This window comes from Talaromyces rugulosus, chromosome V (assembly GCF_013368755.1).
Source record: "Talaromyces rugulosus chromosome V, complete sequence".
Taxonomy (NCBI): domain Eukaryota; kingdom Fungi; phylum Ascomycota; class Eurotiomycetes; order Eurotiales; family Trichocomaceae; genus Talaromyces; species Talaromyces rugulosus.
The window spans coordinates 3,541,168-3,559,102 of record NC_049565.1 but is presented as its reverse complement, the minus strand read 5'-3'; the positions used below and the strand labels follow the sequence as shown (position 1 = coordinate 3,559,102).

Sequence of the window (17,935 nt, the reverse complement as noted above, 5' to 3'; positions counted from 1 at the left end):
ATTAATATTTTTCTTAATTATAGCGCGCTATATATCAAATAAAAATTTATAATAAAATTCTTTTTTTTATTCTAATAAAACAAGACCAGCTTCCTAAATATTATTTATTTATTTATTTAATCAAATTTAACGTCTATACCGAGCCCTAGGCTATGACAGACAGCGATTCGTGTGGATTAGGCCTGCTTATAGGGGTTGCCCCCTATAAACCGGTGCCTCTACCCCCATTGGATCCATGCTTTCAAGGTATCTTGCACTTTCCTCGCCCCAAGCCACTTATATGCGCAGGACGATTCGGGGGCTTATAGTGGGTGGCAACCACTACCCCCTCCTTATGGCCACTAACGTTTGGGCGTTGCCTACAATAGCGGGCCGCCCCTGCCCGCTATCCTTCCCCCTCTCGCTCTCCCTCATCCAGGGCCTCAATGCCCCAATTATCAGTCTTATAGGCCTGCTCCCAGGCCTGTTGGTTATCCTCTCGCTCCCTAATGGCCCCTATAAACGCCAGCAGCGCTGTAGTGGCCTTTGGGTCCTGGAATAGGCGTGCTTCGGGGCACTGCTCGCTATCCTGCAGGGCCTTTACCCCCGCTTCGGCCAAGCCGGCATATAGTTTTTCCCGCTGGTGGCACCACTGTCGACAGTTTGTAAGAAGGTGTCTTACCGTCTCAGTCCCCCTAGAGCACCCCAAGCAATTAGGGAAGTCTCGGGCCTTAATTCGGTGCAAATAGGCCCCAATTGGTGCGTGGCCAGTCTTGAACTGGTAATATCGCCGCGCTAGGTGCTTGGGGGTGTTCGCCAACATTGGGTCAAGCTTCCATCCCCGGGGGGGATAGTAGGCCTGGCTTGCCCGCTGGGCACGCTTTGCAAGCTTTGCAGCAAGCCAGTTGGCCCTGGCAGCTCTATAAGCTTCGGTACAGGCCCGTTGAGCATGTGCCAGTGAGATGCCCGAGTATTTGCCTGTTCGGGGCTTCCCCGCAGCTTTCTTGGCGGCTTTATCGGCCTCTTCGTTGCCTGGGACCCCCTTATGGCCTGGCACCCAGCATATAGTAACCCTGCGGCCGGTGGCCTGCAGTTCCTTGGCTAGATCATGTGCCCGCAGCGCCAGGGCTTGGCCAGGGCCTGGCTGGGTATGCTGAAGCCTGCCTATAGCGGCTTGAGCATCGAGAAACACCCTAATTGGCCCTCTAAGATTCTCTGCCAGCGCCCACTCTAGGGCTTCGACTACTCCTATTAGTTCTGCATCAAAGACTTCGAAGCCTGCGCCCAGGGGAGCTAGGCGCGACCTCCAGGGGCCAATAAGTGGCTTATAAGCTACCGCAGCGCCTACGCGCTGATCGTCTAACCTGGAACCGTCTGAGTAAAGGTCAGTGTTCCCTATCCCACTTAGGGGGTCTGAGGCTAATTGCATAGCGGTTTCAGGGGAGTCTATCCTGAAATCTAGTGGTATAGACCTATTACCAGGCTCTATTGTACGCTCAAAGCCCTGGGAGGGGTCGGCGGTCAAGGCCTCTCGTAGCCTGCGGGCCAGGCCCATGCCCAGCTTCCAGGGGCCTCGGCGGGTTGGTGTTGCCCAAGCTCGGTCTTCTAGCGGCTGCTCTCCAGGCTGTGCATGGGCGTCTCCCTCCCTAAGCGTTATGGGGAGTATTTCTGCTGCTGGATGCCCCTGGGGAAGTCCTAGGAGTCTCAGGGCATACCGCCGCTGTTTACTATCTAATAGGGCCTCTGCTGGTTCCAGAGCTGCCTCCCTTATAAGCGGTCCTAATGGGGTGGACTTCAGCATGCCTGTGACTGCCCGGGCCTGGTTATTAATTAGGCCCTGCAGTCCTTCTAGGCAGTTCTTTTGCCCATGCCACCAAAGCTCGGCCCCATAAAGCGCCACTGACTGCGCGGTGGCCTTTTGGATTCGCCATGCCAGGCCTGGGGGGAGCCCCTGGGCCTTGCACAGTGCCCGCACTCGTCTTTCAGTATTTTGACCTTTTTGCAGGCGGTACTTATAGTGGGCTTTGAGGGTAAGCTTTGGATCTAGTAAGACCCCTAACCACCGGATGGCTGTTGGGGAGAATGCCACTAAAGCGTCTCCTACCTGCACCCTAGCTTCCTGGACCTGATTTTTATGTTCCCTGCTGGTGGCCCTAGAGAATAGGATGGCCTCTGTCTTTTTAGGGTCGAATTTGACGCTATCTGCCAGTCCCCACTCAATAGCAGCTTTTGCCGCTGCTTCTAGCTGCCTGCAGATCTCAGAGACCGAGCTTCCCTGGGCTACCAGGCCTATGTCATCGGCATAGGACAGGGCCTTGATTCCTGGCACCTGCTGTTCCATAGCCTGAAACACACCCCGGATATAGATAAGAAAGAGGATTGGGGAGACCGGTGAGCCCTGGGGCAGCCCTGAGTCAATAGGCTGTTCAGGGGCTTTATAACCGTCAATTACGAGGCTGACCCTTCTATTTGTAAGGAAGGATAAGGTCCACCTTATAAGGTCATTATCCAGGCCTGCAGCTTCCATAGCCTCACTAAGCTTATAGGGGTCAACATGGTCGAAGGCCCCCATAACGTCAATAAAGATAGTGCCTGTGAGAAGCTTTTGAGTCCATCCCTCGTGCACTGTTTGCACGAGGCAGGCCACCGCGTCAATAGCCCCACGGCCCCGCCTGCACCCCATTTGTCCAGGGTGTAAAGCCCCCTGGGCCTCACACCAGTCCGCTATAAGGCCTGCAGCCAGCTTCTCAACAACCTTGCCCAGGCAGCTAAGCAAGCTTATCATCCTCCAGGCCTTCACCTGGGTGTAATCGGGCTTCCCTGGCTTCCGAAGTAGGATGCCTTTAGCGGTCTTCCAGGCCCCTGGGTGCACCCCAAGCCGAAAGCACTGCCTAGCCATCCCTATGATTCGGGGCGAGTCTAGTGCCCAGAGTAGCCGGCATGCTTTAAAATTGAGCCTGTCGGCCCCCGGAGCTTTCTTGATGCTCTGGCTGAATAGGGCCTGATGCACCCGCTCTGGCGTTATAAGCATGTGGGCCTGTCCACCTGGCAGCTCCCCAGGAGGGGAGCTACGGGGGGCGTTAGGAAATGCCGTTTCCCTGATTAGAGCTTCTTTATCGGCCATGGTAGTGGCAGGGGGAGCCTCTAGATCCGGGCCTTGGAGTGCTGGGGTGGTGGGATTAGTCCGTGGCTTAGTGTACTGTAGGGCTATCCAACACCTATTAGGATCTCCTGGAGAAGGCTTTTCCAGGCCATCCCTAGGGCCTTTGGGAAAAGGGTTCCCAGTGGGGTTCGAACCTTTTTTCCACTCTTCCTTCCCCCCAGGGCCTCCCTCAGCAAGGAAGACCTCCCAGCAGGTCCTTTTAGCCGCCTTTATTTCATGGTAATAAGCGGTTCTTGCAGCCTTGAATTCGGTGTCGGTACAGGCATGGGCCTGCCACCGCTTGCGGGCTGCAGCCCATAAGCTCCGGGCTTGCCGCAGCTCTGGCTTCCACCACCGCTTAGAGCGTGCACAAAGCCGTACTGCTTTGGCATGCCTATCGAGTACGCTGGTTAGGGTGTCCTGCACCCAATTGGCCTCTCTAGCAAGGTCTTCCTCGGTGCATTGATCACTAAGAGGGGGGTGGCCTACAGCCTCTGAGGCCCAAGCTGCTGTGGCCAGCTTTAGGGCTTCCTCGTTTACCTGCAGAGCTTCTATCTGCCACCCAGTAATCTCCCCGGAGATTCCTCCTGGGGGGGGTTCTAGGGCTTCCCAGGCTAGGACGATAAGCTCATGGTCAGATGTTGTAGGCTTATCCTTATCCACCTCCCAGGCTTGCAGAGGCCCTAGGGTTGGCGAGGATAACGCTAAATCAATAATTGACACCCCCTCGGTCTTCTTATAGCGTGTGGCCTCCCCCAGTGGGTTATTAACATATAGTGAGTGCCGCTCTATAAGCTGTTCCAAGGGCTCAGCGTTAACCCGGCCCTTGGCCAGTGGGTTCCACGAAGGGCTATGGGCGTTGAAATCACCCACTAATAGGCACCTACCCACTATAAGCAGGTCCCAGTCTGCGTCCTCGATGGCCCGGCGTCGTCTAGGGAAGGCCCCTTGCCACCGGTAACTGGCCCCAATCCACACATCATAGCAGTTGACTATTCTAGTGCGTCGGGGGGCATGCCCGCTAATTATTGGTGCTTCCCATATGTCCAGGGCCTGTAAATAGGGGTGGTCTACTAAATCAGTGCGGTTCTCGACCCTAACCGCCCCTATAAGGTCTTTACGGATGGCCATAAGCACCCGTTGATCCCGCTTCTCCCCCCCTGGCCAGTACAGCAGATAGCCTGGGTGGGAGAAGTCATAGGCAATATAAGGCTCTTGCAGGCATATAATGCCTATTTGCCGCTCTATCCCCGCTTCTAGAGCCCCTAAGGTTGCGGGGTAGGTACGGCCGCAATTATGTTGAATAATCAACATTAATAGGGGCTGCAGCTCCAGGCGTTGGTGTTGGACACGGGGATGAGTACGGTAGGGGTGATGTCCCTGGGGCATCTTCCATAGCGTCATCGACCTCCCTAAGCTTTGGGGCTTGGGGGGCGTCCTGGGTAGTGGTTGGGGGAGAAGCCTCCTCAGCAACGCCTTCCCATTCGGTCCATTCAGGGGGGGGAGGGGGCATAACGACCTCTACGCCAGGGAAGCGCTTATGGAGTCGCCGGCGGGCCTCCCGAAGCTTGGGGCACCCCGGGGAATCAGCCTGGTGCTTCCCCCCACAGTTGCCGCATTTAGTGGGTGCATGCAGGCATGGGTGGCCTGTTTGGGCCCTGCAGTCTAGCACGTTGCAGGTGTGCTCTTGGGCTTCATGGGCGCCAGCACACACGGTGCAGAGTGGTGGTCGGGTGCCGCAGCCTCTATAAGTTCGGTGGCCAATGCCGCAGCATCGGGTGCAAACGGTGTCTTTACCCACTTCGTGATAGGGGCTGGTAGGGTGCCTGTTGCCCCCGAAGCGTACGCCCCGGGCGAGTAGCCTGCGGGCGTCATCTAGGCCTCCTACTGTTATAACGATAGTAGAGAAACGCTGCTTATTAGTCTGGATAGCCGCTATCGGCTTGATCCAGGTAGGGTTTCTCATTAGGGTGCATGTGCCCCCTAATTCAATTTCTTCCCTGGCTAGGCCTAGCCCTGAGGCGCTATAGCGGGCTACCGGCACCGCATGCACCTTAATCTTGTGCCACTGTTGGTCTGCTTCCACTGAGATGACTGCGGGGTCGACCCGGTGGCAGGCAGCCACCAATAGGTCCTTATAGGCTGGTAATAGCGAGCCTACGGTGCTTCCTTGGTCCAATAGGGCTGAGATAGCCCCTGATTCGGTGTAATTGGCGTCTATTACCCTGGCGAAGTTCGGGAAGCCTGCCTGGGCTAGGCAGCGGTTAAGCTGCAAGATGACATCGGCTTTAGACTTTCTAGGGGCGGTGCGGCCATTTTCACGCCTAAATATAAGCCTGCGGTCTCCCTTGTTGCTTCCGCGAATAGGCTTCAGGCTCCCTGGGTCTATTTGGACTTTTGGGGGCTGGTTCGGGGAGTAAGCCCGTTTTTTTGTAACGATTTGCCACTCCTGGGCATTGCTGGCCGCTATATCGGCCCACTGGGGGCCTGCTGCGGGCTTCACCCCAGGGGGTGGTTTTGATATCGGGGGTGAGGCTCTGCGTGGCTCTATGGGCTTAGCGGCCCTATTCGGGTTAGCTTGGGGGCCATGGGCGACCTCTGCAAACGTCGTCCCCTGGGATGGCAGAGGCTGTCGTGGGCCCTGGCGGTCGCCCCCTGACGATAGGGGCTTTAGGGGGTGGTTTGGGGCGTTCGGGGAGGCCTGTTGAGCTTCTAGGGTTGAGAAACGGCGCTCCAGAGCGCCCAATTGGCCTGTGAGGCGCTGCTCCATAGCCTCTACCAGAGAGGTCATATAGGCCTTCATAGCGGCCATCTCCGCGTGCAGCGCGCTATTGCTGCTTGCAAAGTGGCCTAATAAGGCCTGTTCCATGTCCTTGTAGGCTGGGCCGATTAGGGCCTTCATGGGGGCTCTTTCTGCCCCGTCAGGGCTGTGTTCCTGTAGTCTCTTCCCTAGAGTTTTAGGTGCTTCCTGGGAGCCTGGCACGCTGCTTAGGGGGGAAAACAACTCCCTAGGGTTGATTTCCAGGCTAGGCAAGAAGCCCTCGCTCTGAGGGACTGTTGCACTTGCCTCGGGGGGCGCTGGTGGTGCTGTCCCCGCTGGGGTGCCTATATAGGCCCCTACGGGGTTCACCAGACCTAGCGCCTGCCCCCCTGGGTCTAGGGGGTGGTTGTCGATATTGGGGAGTCCAGGGGCCATAGCGAAGCCCTGGATGCCTTCCAGTAGCATTGAATTTCAAAAGGTTGATTTTTGATTTTCCCGGCGGGTATGCTAGGATCCTATTGTATTTTACTATTACTCTTCAATATACTTTGTAGCCTATTATTGTGATAGTACTCTACTTATCTTAGGATTGCCTTACATAATGTTCTTATCTTGTCTTCTGTTAGCAGAATACCCACCCTGATTCACATCTTGGTGACGAGTTGTTGAACCGATTGACAATACCTAGAGTAACTAGTATATTTTAAAATTAAGCCTATTAGTTTCTAAAGCTTTTTTAATATTTTAGTTAAATAAAGTCTGATATACCTGCTCTAATATTATAAGTATATAAGCCTGTCTATCTAGTAGCTCTTTAAGAGGAAAGCTATAAAGAATATTAGAAAATATTGTTTCTTTAATTAGAGCTTCTTTATCAGCTATGATAATAATAGGGAGAGTCTCTAGATCTAGGTTTTAAAATACTAAGATAGTGGGATTAATCTATGGTTTAATATATTATAGAGCTATTTAATATTTATTAAGATTTTTTAAAGAAAGCTTTTTTAGGTTATCTCTAGGGCTTTTAAGAAAAGGATTCTTAGTGGGGTTAAAACTCTTTTTCTACTTTTTCTTCCTTCTAAGGCTTTTTTTAGGTTTTTTTAGCTATCTTTATTTCATAGTAATAAGTAGTTCTTATAGTTTTGAATTTAGTATTAGTATAGATATAGGTTTATTACTATTTATAGGCTGTAGTCTATAAGCTTTAGGTTTATTATAATTCTAGCTTCTATTACTGCTTAGAGTGTGTATAAAACTATACTATTTTAGTATATTTATTAAGTATACTAGTTAAAGTATTCTATATCTAATTAATCTCTTTAGTAAGATCTTCTTTAATATATTGATTATTAAAAGAGAGATAATCTATAGCTTTTAAGATCTAAACTGCTATAACCAGCTTTAAAATTTTTTTATTTATTTATAGAGCTTCTATCTACTATCTAATAATCTTCCTAGAGATTCCTCCTAAAGAAGGTTCTGTCAATCGGTTCAACAACTCGTCACCAAGATGTGAATCGGGGTGGGTATTCTGCTAACAGAAGACAAGATGAGAACGTTGTGTAAGGCAATCCTAGGATAAGTAGAGTACTATCGCAATGATAGGCTGCAAAGTATGTTGAAGAGTAATAGTAATATGCTATTTGCTTGAGAGAATAAAACACAATGAGCTAGATACATGATGGTAAATGAGTGTCCTTATATAGCTGATCCTAAACATAGCGAGCATAGTCGATGCTCTGTTGGCTATGTTGTTGACATATCCAAACATAGTCTGGCTATGTTTGGCTATGTTCCCTGCATAGTCACGTGCCATGGTGCACTTCCACTGACATGGTGCATGCGCACCGCTGGGGTGCATCCGCACCGGGTGTACTCGCACAGGGTAGGTGGTTCTGCACTAAGTGTATTTGCACGGAAATGGTGCAGCCGCACCATTTAGGGTGTATGTCCACCTGGTGTGTCTTCACTAAACCAGTGCATCTGCACTGTCCAGATCACGTGAGTTCTCGTGTAGTCACTTCCGTCTTCGTTCCTACAATTAGCAAGTCTACTCCATAGGAGTTTCAGGCAGCTTGCTTATGTAAGTAGCGTCCGCTACTTATCGATTGGCTGAGCGTTCACGATTCTTATGACAATCCCCTCCTTCGAAGGCTGGCGTCCCGACAGTCACATAAATAGTCGCAGGCCCCCCGTCGCATAGGTAGGCGAATTTCTTTCTTGTTAACATTCTTGGTGGTGATGTTCTGACCATGTCGTCAAAGCAAAACATAAATACGAAAAACCTTCGGCTGCGTATCGAACAGTCTGGTATTATTCTGCCGATTCCTTGTCATCGTTGTGCAGTCCAAGGGAAGGTTTGCATTAAATCTGAAATTTCGAGTCGCTGTAGCGAGTGCGTTGGTTTTGGTCGCTGCAAGTGTCGCGATATGGCCTCGTCTGACCTGGCGTGGAAAAAGCTCATCAAGGCTCAAGAGAAGATTGAGGCCGATGACGATCGGTTGAATGCTGAGCTTGAGGCTCTCCTTGCCAAACGGGCTCGTTTGCATAAACAAAGGAAACTTCTCCGAAAGCGTGCTGGAGAATTTATTCAAACGGATATAAAGGATGTGGAGGAGTTGGAGCGTTTGGAGGAAAAGGAGGAGGAGGAACGGAAACGAGAGGCCGAGCTGCAAAAATCAAACGAGATGATTGCGGCTGCCATCCAGGAGTTTCCCGTGTCGTCTAACAACGAGTTCGACCACGTCCTCTCCGAGTTTCTTTCTGGCGAAACGCTCGAATCTTTTCGGGGCAGTTCAAGTGCCTAACTGGTTCCCATGAATTGTGTTCAGGTCCGTATCCTTTCCAGCTGACTAAGTAAAAGATTCTTCCTTCCACTAACTTTCTCTTTAGAATGTTTTCAACTTCATATTCATCCTCGGTTGCTTCGTCGTTACTGTTTTCTGGGTTTTCGGTTGGTTCCAATAATGAGATGTGAAATACTGGGTGCACTTTCATTCTTGCTGGTAGTCGGAGTTTGTAATTGTCGTTAGCGAGTTTTTCTTGAATTGCGAAAGGTCCGTATTTGATAGCGTCAAGTTTGTTGCTTGGTCTCTTGCTTGGAATGTTGAATTTTTTCTGTCCAATTGTTCGTCGTAGTAAGTAAACTTTCTCCCCCTTTTTGAGGATTGGCGCGTCCTCGCGCTTCTTGTCGTAGTAGGTCTTCATTCGGTTTTCAGCCCACTTGATGTCTTTCGATATTGTGTGATGGAGTGCCTGTAGTTTGTTGGCTTGTATTATCGCGGCTTCGGATAATCCTTCTCGTGGTACTTCAGACCATGTCATTCTTGGGTGTCGTCCAAGATTCGCAAAATGTGGAACTTGTTTTGTCGTAGCGTTTTCTGCATTGTTTAATGCGAACTGTGCTAATGGTAGTAGTTCTACCCAATTGTCTTGTTCCCAATCTAAATAGTGTCGAAAATACTGTTCAACTGTTTGAATCATTCTCTCGGACTGGCCATCAGTCTGTTGGTGATTCGCGGTTGATAACTTGTGATGCATTCCGCATGCCTTTGCAATTGTCTGCCAATATTTGGATGTAAACAACTTGTCTCGGTCTGTGATAAGTTCGTTTGGTAATCCGGTCCATACAAAAACTTTTCGTAACATAAGTTTTGCACATTGTTCTGCTGTCATATCCTTTGGTGTTGGTTCTAAGATAACATATTTCGTAAGTCGGTCGACTGTTATCATGGCATCGGTGTAGGTAATTCCTGTTACTGGGTCCTTGGACTGCGGTAGTCCTTGGATAAAGTCAACAGTGATACTTTTCCATGCTTCTTCTGGTACTTCCGGTATTTGCATTTTTCCAAAGGGTTTGTGGTGTACTGCTTTGTTTCTGTTGCATTCGTCGCAGTTTCTGATGTAATTCTCAACCCTTTTTCGGACATAAGGAAAGTAGAATGTTCGGGTAATCATTTCGATTGTCCTTTCAACTCCTTGGTGTCCTTTTGTTGGAGGATCGTGGTATCGCTGAATGACTTCCGTAGTCATATTCTGCGGTACTCTGATCATTCCATTCCATATCGCTAAGCCTTTCTGAACATTTTTCGTAACTTGTCCGGCTTGTAATTCTTCTTGTATTTTTTGATCCTTGTTGGTTTCCCGATACATTCGTTCGTAGAACGGATCATCGTCAACAACTCTTATTGCGGTCGCAATGATCGCATTGTGATTGTGGCGTAGAACTCCTGATTCTTCTTGCAGAATGTTTGTCTTGGGGGGTTCTATCCCGATTGCGTAATCTGGTCGTCTGCTTAATGCGTCTGCTGCTGCATTTTGTTTTCCTGGAATATGTTCAATCCTGTAATTGAATTTGGCTAGTTCTTCGGCCCATCGTATTTGTCTTCCAGATAATTCTTTTGTTGTCGTGAAGTACTTCAAATTGTGATGATCGCTTTTGACGATTACTTCATGTTTTGCTCCTTGGAGATAGTGCCGCCATTGTCGAAATGCTTGAACTATCGCGAGTAATTCTCGGTCGTGGACGTCGTAGTTAACTTCCGCCGATGTAAACTTTCTCGAGTAGAATGCGACAATCTGCGTTTCTCCTTTTTCATTGATTTGTTCATGGATTGCTCCAAGAGCATATCCAGATGCGTCTGTTCGTAGAATGCTTTGTAATTCTGGGTTAAACAGTTGTAATATTGGCGCAATTTTAACGAGTTCTTTAACGTTTTCAAAAGATCGTTGTCTTCTTGCTGTCCAATCGAATGGTTCGTCTTTTTTCAGCAATTCTGTCATTGGTGTTGTAACGTCTGAGTATTTCTCAAGATATCGTCGAACGTATCCGCTGGCTCCAAGAAAAGATTGTACGTCGTGGACGTTCGTTGGAGTTGGCCATTCGAGGATAGCGTCTAATTTCTCTTTCGGTATTTCTAGTCCGTTTGTTGTATATACCATTCCTAGGTAGTTGACTCGTGTGGTGTCGAATTCACACTTCTTGATTTTGAGAGTTAATCCTGCTTCCATGAGTTTTGTCATAACCAGTCGTACATGGTTATCGTGTTCCTTGGGGTCTTTTGAGTAGACTATAACATCATCGAAGTATACTGCAACGAAGAGGTTAAGGTATTCCCGTAGGATGTGGGTCATAAACCTCGCGAATTCTGCTGGTAGCCGTTTGAGTCCCATAGGCGCTACTAGCCATTCGTACAGTCCCAAGTCTGTAAGGAATGCTGTTTTCCAGATGTCGTCATTTTTCATTCGTAGGTTGTAGTATCCCCATTCAACGTCGAACATTGTCATGATTTTTGCGCCTTGCAATAAATCTCTCTTCTGTTCCTGGTGTGGTGCTTTGTTTGCGTCGTCTTCGGTCATATTGTTTAATTTTCGGTAGTCGATGACCATTCGTGGTGATCCGTCGCGTTTTGGTACAAACATTGCTTGTGCAGAAGCCTTTGCTTTTGATTCTCTGATGTAACCGGCTGCTAAGAATTTCTCAATGAATTCCTTAGTAGTTCGGAGTTCATCTTGTGAGATTTGTCGTTGCTTCACTTGTGGTACTTGTGCTCCTTCCTTGAGCGGTATCTCTGCTTCGTATTCTTTTTCGTGTTGTGGTAGTCGATATTCTTTCTTCACAAATAATTCGGTAAAGTCCCGATATTTTTCTGGTAGCTTGTCGAGCACTTCCTTTAGTTCTTTTTCGTAGATTTCTTTTGGTTTCTTTCGTGTTTCAATTTGTCGGCCTATTTCGTTTATTTCTTCAGCATGTTTCACCTTCAACTGCTGGTTCGGCTTGATCCCCATCTGCTCTGTTTGCAGCGTTTTCAGGTCTATTGACACCGTCTCGTGTTTCCAGTCAATGACAGGATTATGTTTCCGTAGCCACGTCATTCCGAGTATAATGTCGAAATCCTTTCGCTCGAACGGACTTAAATCCAGTTGGATGCTTTCTTCGTGTTCTCCTGATTTGAGTGTGATGTTTCCAGTTCGTCGTACGAATCCTTCGATCGTGATTTGTCCTTCAAAATTTTGTACAGTATGCCATAGGTTTGTCTCGTGCGTTTGGATCCTGTTTTTCTTGACGTATGCTTCGCTAATGTAGTTCGTTGATGCTCCCGAGTCGAGGAGTAGTTTGGCTTCGTGTCCGTTGATTGTTCCCTTGATAATGATCACAGTTTCTCCTGTCTTGATAGTTGTGGCAATAAGGTGGTGTCCCTTTCTGTGCCTCTCAAGGTATCGTTTCTGTGATAGAACAATTTCGGTCCAGTCTTCATCGGTGTAGATGACTCGTCCTTCGTGGTATGGACATTTTTTCGCGTAGCATTGGTCAGTTTCGATGCTATTGTGGAAAGGGTGCCAAATTTCTTCTGCGTAGCACCAACATTCGTTCCAGCCCTTCGGGCAGTCCGGGATGGGTTGGTAGATGATCATCGGTGCCGTTGGCTTCCACTTGTTCTTTTCCTTTTCTTCGAGGTGAGTTGGACATCTTGACTCATAGCATTGCGTCCAGTGTATCTTCTTGTGATGGTGTCCTCCATATTGTGGGTAGTACATGCATGAACATCTTTCGGTATGCCCAAGCATCGGGTGGCACAACCGTGTTCCTTTGGTGAGTGAGACGTATTCGAATTCGTTTGCGAGTGCGATGTTCTTTTTTCCGTGCATATCGCATTTGTGAAATGTCCACTCGTGGCATTTTTCGCATTCGAGGATGTGTTGTCGGTATGTCTGAATAGAGTCTTCCCAACATACTGGTTTGGGTGGTTTGCAACTGCATTCTCGTTTTGGTTCTTCGTAGTCGATTTCAGGGAATTCTTCTGTTGTTTCGGAGTCTTCGCTGTCTGTTTTCAGTTCTTCTTTGCTTGTTTCTGGAATCTCAATTTTTATTCCTGGAACCGTCGTGCTGGTTCCTAGGACTGAATCCCATTCTTTCTTTGTGATTGGTGGTCGTTTCTGGAACAGTCTGATTGTTTCATTTGCTTGGTCGATCGCCCTTGCGGCGTCTCTTCTGAGGTTTGTTGTTCTTGTTAACTGTGAATGTTGCGGGGTGTCTGATTCTCGATCCGAGTCCTCGTGGTCAACTTCTCTGTCTTTTCCACCGTCTCGAAACGTCAGGGGGTGTCGGCTTTCACTTCCTGATGAAAGGTCATCAATACGCCGTCCAGCGGTTTTGCTGTATTGGTCTTCTCTGCGAGGTTCTCTGATCGGTCCTTTCTCTTGACCTCGTCGTAGGTGAGGTTGCGCTTCTTCCGGGTTAGCGTCTTCTTCCTGGGGTGGTTCCCTTTCTGAACTCTGTCTGAGGCGTCCCTTAGATTGCCCAGGGCTATCTTCTTGCTCGAATTTCTTGAGCGATTCGTATATTTCCTTTTCTAGTATCGGTCCCCAGAAGTCCTGGACTTCGTCGACCTGTTCATTTTCTGACTCCTCCTCCTCACTGTCCGAGGGGGTCACAATTGTCTGGTGTATGGCCGCAACTTGTTGATGGACTGTTGTTATTTTTTGAGGGCTGACGTTACCGTTCTGTTTGTTTTGCCCTGATCGACACTGTCGTGCAAAGTGTCCTTTTCGTCCGCACTTGTAACAAGCTTTGTTTTCCTTGCGCTTGGCCATTTCTTCCTTACTGATCACGTTGTTAAGCTGCATCTTGACATCGCCGTCCTTGTCGTATTGGGTTCCTCGTTTTGCCGATGTGTTGGCATACTGAGGGAATCCTCCAACTTTCTTCCATCTCTGAAACTCCTGTCGCTTCTGTTTGATCTCGAACAGTTTGTTGTCAATTTTGACCGCCATCTCAATGAATCTGTCAATGTTGTCGGGTCGGTCGAGTTTGATGAGTTCCGTCTGGACTTCTTCCTTGAGCATGTTCTCAAAGGTTGCGATTTGAATAGCATCATCATAGTGTAGTGGTGTTACTATCTGTCGGAATTTGGTTGCCAACTGCTGAGCGGATCCGGTCTGTCGTAGGTATCTTAGTTGTCTTTCCGCGGTCCGTAGCTCGTCGATGTTTCCGAACGCTTCTCCAAGTTTCTGTTTGAACATGCCGTAGTTCGAAAACAGTTCCCTGGTGATAGTTCCCCAACTACCTTTGTCGATAGTGTATAATTCACTTAGCATAGGTTGTATCCATTCTGCTGCTGCGTCGGTAAAGCATGATGCCACAAAGATCATTTTCTTTTTGTCATTGGTGATCTGGTTGGCTTCGATATGCATTTCCATGTTGACCAAAAATGTCTTCAACTTAGATCTAGTTCCGTCGAAGGTCATGGGTTTTGGTAGTTTGACCCTGTTGCCGGCTGTTCCAGCTTCGCCAGGTGGTATAGCCATGACTTGAGCTTCGAGTTGGTTGACATGATCGTCTCTTTCAGCGATTGCAGCTTGCAGTCTTTGAATGTGTTCATTCATTTGATCGATGACTCTTTCCAACGTGGTGAATCTTTGCTGAGTTTGTTCGTCGGGCTCATCGTCACTGTCTTGATCGACTGGTCTTGCTTGTCTTGCAGGTGGGCGCGGAGTTGCCGGTCCTGCTGCTGGGACGTTGCTATTTCCTGCCATGATTAGCTCGTTAGTAAGGTTTGATTGCTTACCTAGTTCTCAAAACTTCGTGTTATGAGGGTGTTTTATTGTCAATCGGTTCAACAACTCGTCACCAAGATGTGAATCGGGGTGGGTATTCTGCTAACAGAAGACAAGATGAGAACGTTGTGTAAGGCAATCCTAGGATAAGTAGAGTACTATCGCAATGATAGGCTGCAAAGTATGTTGAAGAGTAATAGTAATATGCTATTTGCTTGAGAGAATAAAACACAATGAGCTAGATACATGATGGTAAATGAGTGTCCTTATATAGCTGATCCTAAACATAGCGAGCATAGTCGATGCTCTGTTGGCTATGTTGTTGACATATCCAAACATAGTCTGGCTATGTTTGGCTATGTTCCCTGCATAGTCACGTGCCATGGTGCACTTCCACTGACATGGTGCATGCGCACCGCTGGGGTGCATCCGCACCGGGTGTACTCGCACAGGGTAGGTGGTTCTGCACTAAGTGTATTTGCACGGAAATGGTGCAGCCGCACCATTTAGGGTGTATGTCCACCTGGTGTGTCTTCACTAAACCAGTGCATCTGCACTGTCCAGATCACGTGAGTTCTCGTGTAGTCACTTCCGTCTTCGTTCCTACAATTAGCAAGTCTACTCCATAGGAGTTTCAGGCAGCTTGCTTATGTAAGTAGCGTCCGCTACTTATCGATTGGCTGAGCGTTCACGATTCTTATGACAGGTTCTTCTAGAGCTTCTTAGGCTAGGATAATAAGCTTATAGTTAGATATTATAGACTTATCCTTATCTATCTCTCAGACTTGCAGAGGCTCTAGAGCTGGTGAAAATAATATTAAATTAATAATTAATACCCTCTTAGTCTTCTTATAGCGTGTAGCCTTTTTTAGTAGATTATTAATATATAGTAAATACCACTCTATAAACTATTCTAAAAGCTTAGTATTAATCCAGTCCTTAGCTAATAGATTCTATAAAGAGCTATAGATATTAAAATCACCTACTAATAAATATCTATCTACTATAAATAGGTCCTAGTCTATATTCTTAATAACTTAGCATTGTTTAGAGAAGACCCCTTGCTACTAATAACTAGCTTTAATCTATATATTATAGTAGTTAACTATTCTAGTATATTAAAAGGTATATTTATTAATTATTAGTGCTTCTTATATATCTAGAGTCTGTAAATAAAGATAGTTTATTAAATTAGTACGGTTTTTAATCTTAACTACTTCTATAAGATCTTTATAGATAGCTATAAATATCTATTAATCTTATTTCTCCCTTTTTGACCAATATAGTAGATAGCTTGGATAAGAGAAGTCATAAATAATATAAAGCTTTTATAGATATATAATACTTATTTACTGTTTTATCTCTACTTCTAAAGCCTTTAAGATTATAAGGTAGATACAGCTGCAATTATATTAAATAATCAATATTAATAAAGGCTGTAGCTCTAGGCGTTGATATTAGATATAGGAATAAGTATAGTAGAGATAATGTCTTTAGAGCATCTTCTATAGCATTATTAATCTTCCTAAGCTCTAGGGCTTGGGGGACGTTCTGGGTAGTAATTAGGAAAGAAGCCTTCTCAGCAACGTCTTTCTATTCAGTCTATTTAGAGGAAGAAAGGGGCATAATGACCTTTATACTAAGGAAGTACTTATAGAGTCATTGATAGGTCTTCTGAAGCTTAAGACATTCTAAAGAATTAGCTTGGTACTTCCTCTTATAGTTGCTGCATTTAATGGGTATATACAGGTATAGATAGCCTGTTTAGGCCTTGTAGTCTAGTATGTTGCAGATATATTCTTAGGCTTCATAGGCACTAGCATATATAATATAGAGTGGTGATCAGATGTCGCAGTCTCTATAAGTTTGGTGGCTAATACTGCAGTATTAGGTATAAATAGTGTCTTTATCTACTTTGTGATAGGGATTGATAGGGTGTCTATTGCCTCTGAAGCGTATGCCCTGGGTGAGTAGCCTGTAGGTATTATCTAGGCCTCTTATTGTTATAATAATAGTAAAGAAACACTACTTATTAGTTTGGATAGCCGCTATTGGTTTGATCTAGATAGGGTTTTTTATTAGGGTATATATGTCTCTTAATTTAATTTTTTCCTTGGCTAGGCCTAGTCCTAAGATATTATAATAGGTTATTAGCATTATATACACTTTAATCTTGTGCCACTATTGGTCTATTTCTATTAAGATGACTGTAGGGTCGACCTAGTAGTAGATAGCTACTAATAGATCCTTATAAGCTAATAATAATAAGCCTATGGTACTTCCTTAGTCTAATAGGGCTGAGATAGCCTCTGATTTAGTGTAATTAGTGTCTATTACTCTAGTAAAGTTTAGGAAGTCTATCTAGGCTAGGCAGTGGTTAAGCTGTAAGATGATATTAACTTTAAACTTTCTAAGAGTGGTATGGCTATTTTTACATTTAAATATAAATCTATAGTCTTCTTTATTACTTCTATAAATAAGCTTTAGGCTTTTTAGGTCTATTTGGACTTTTAAAGGCTGGTTTAGAGAGTAAGCCTATTTTTTTATAATGATTTGCTATTTTTAGGTATTACTGACTGCTATATCAGCCTATTAAAGGCCTGCTATGGGCTTTATCCTAGAAGATGGTTTTGATATTAGAAGTAAGGCTTTATGTAGCTTTATAGACTTAATAGCCCTATTTAGATTAGCTTAGGGGCTATGGGCGACCTCTATAAATATTATCCCCTAGAATAGCAAAAACTGTTGTAGGTCTTAATAGTCGCTCTCTAACAATAGGGGCTTTAGAAGGTAGTTTAGAGTGTTTAAGAAGACCTATTAAGCTTTTAAGATTAAGAAATAATGTTTTAGAATATCTAATTAGCCTGTAAGGTGTTATTCTATAGTCTCTATTAAAAAGATTATATAGGTCTTTATAGCAGTTATCTCTATATATAGCGCACTATTACTATTTATAAAGTGATTTAATAAGGCCTGTTCTATGTCCTTATAGACTAGGCTGAGTAAGGTCTTTATAGGGGCTTTATTAGTTTTATTAGGGCTATAGTCCCATCATTTCTTTTCTGGAGCTTTAGGGGCTTTCTAGGAGTGTAGAGAGAAGAATAGTTCTTTAGGTTTGATTTCTAGGTTAGACATGAAGCTCTTGTTCTAGAAAACTATTATACTGGCCTTAGGGGGCGCTGGCAGTACTGTCTCTATTGGGGTGCTTATATAGGCGCCCTTGGGGTTTATCAGGTCTAGTGCCTGCCCCCCTGGGTCTAGGGGGGCGTTGTCGATATTGGGGGGTCCTTGGGCCATAGTGAGGCCCTGGACACCGTCAAAAGGCATTGAATTTCAAAAGGTTGATTTTTGATTTTCCCGGCGGGTTTATTTAGAAATGTTAGTTACTGCAAAACCACTTTTAATATTTTATATGATATAGGCTTTATTCTAAATTTCTAAATATACTATAAGAAAATCGTCTTTATCAATATAGTTAACACTACAGTGCATCTAAT

General features: G+C 46.1%; 2 protein-coding genes across 2 annotated transcripts; both read right to left on the bottom strand.

Moving 5' to 3' along the window:
- Positions 1-385: 385 nt before the first annotated feature.
- TRUGW13939_09755 (uncharacterized protein) lies at positions 386-6,317 on the bottom strand (the record flags this gene model as incomplete). Its single annotated transcript, XM_035492875.1, has 2 exons — positions 386-4,386; positions 4,472-6,317. The coding sequence occupies 2 exons, from the start codon at positions 6,315-6,317 to the stop codon at positions 386-388; spliced, it is 5,847 nt and encodes a 1,948-aa protein (XP_035348768.1).
- Positions 6,318-11,413: 5,096 nt separating this feature from the next.
- On the bottom strand, positions 11,414-14,408 carry TRUGW13939_09754 (uncharacterized protein; the record flags this gene model as incomplete). The annotated part of the gene is made up of 2 exons (XM_035492874.1): positions 11,414-11,452; positions 11,502-14,408. Coding segments are annotated over 2 exons (2,946 nt in total), but the record flags the coding sequence as incomplete, so codon positions are not given.
- Between the last annotated feature and the right edge of the window lie 3,527 nt (positions 14,409-17,935).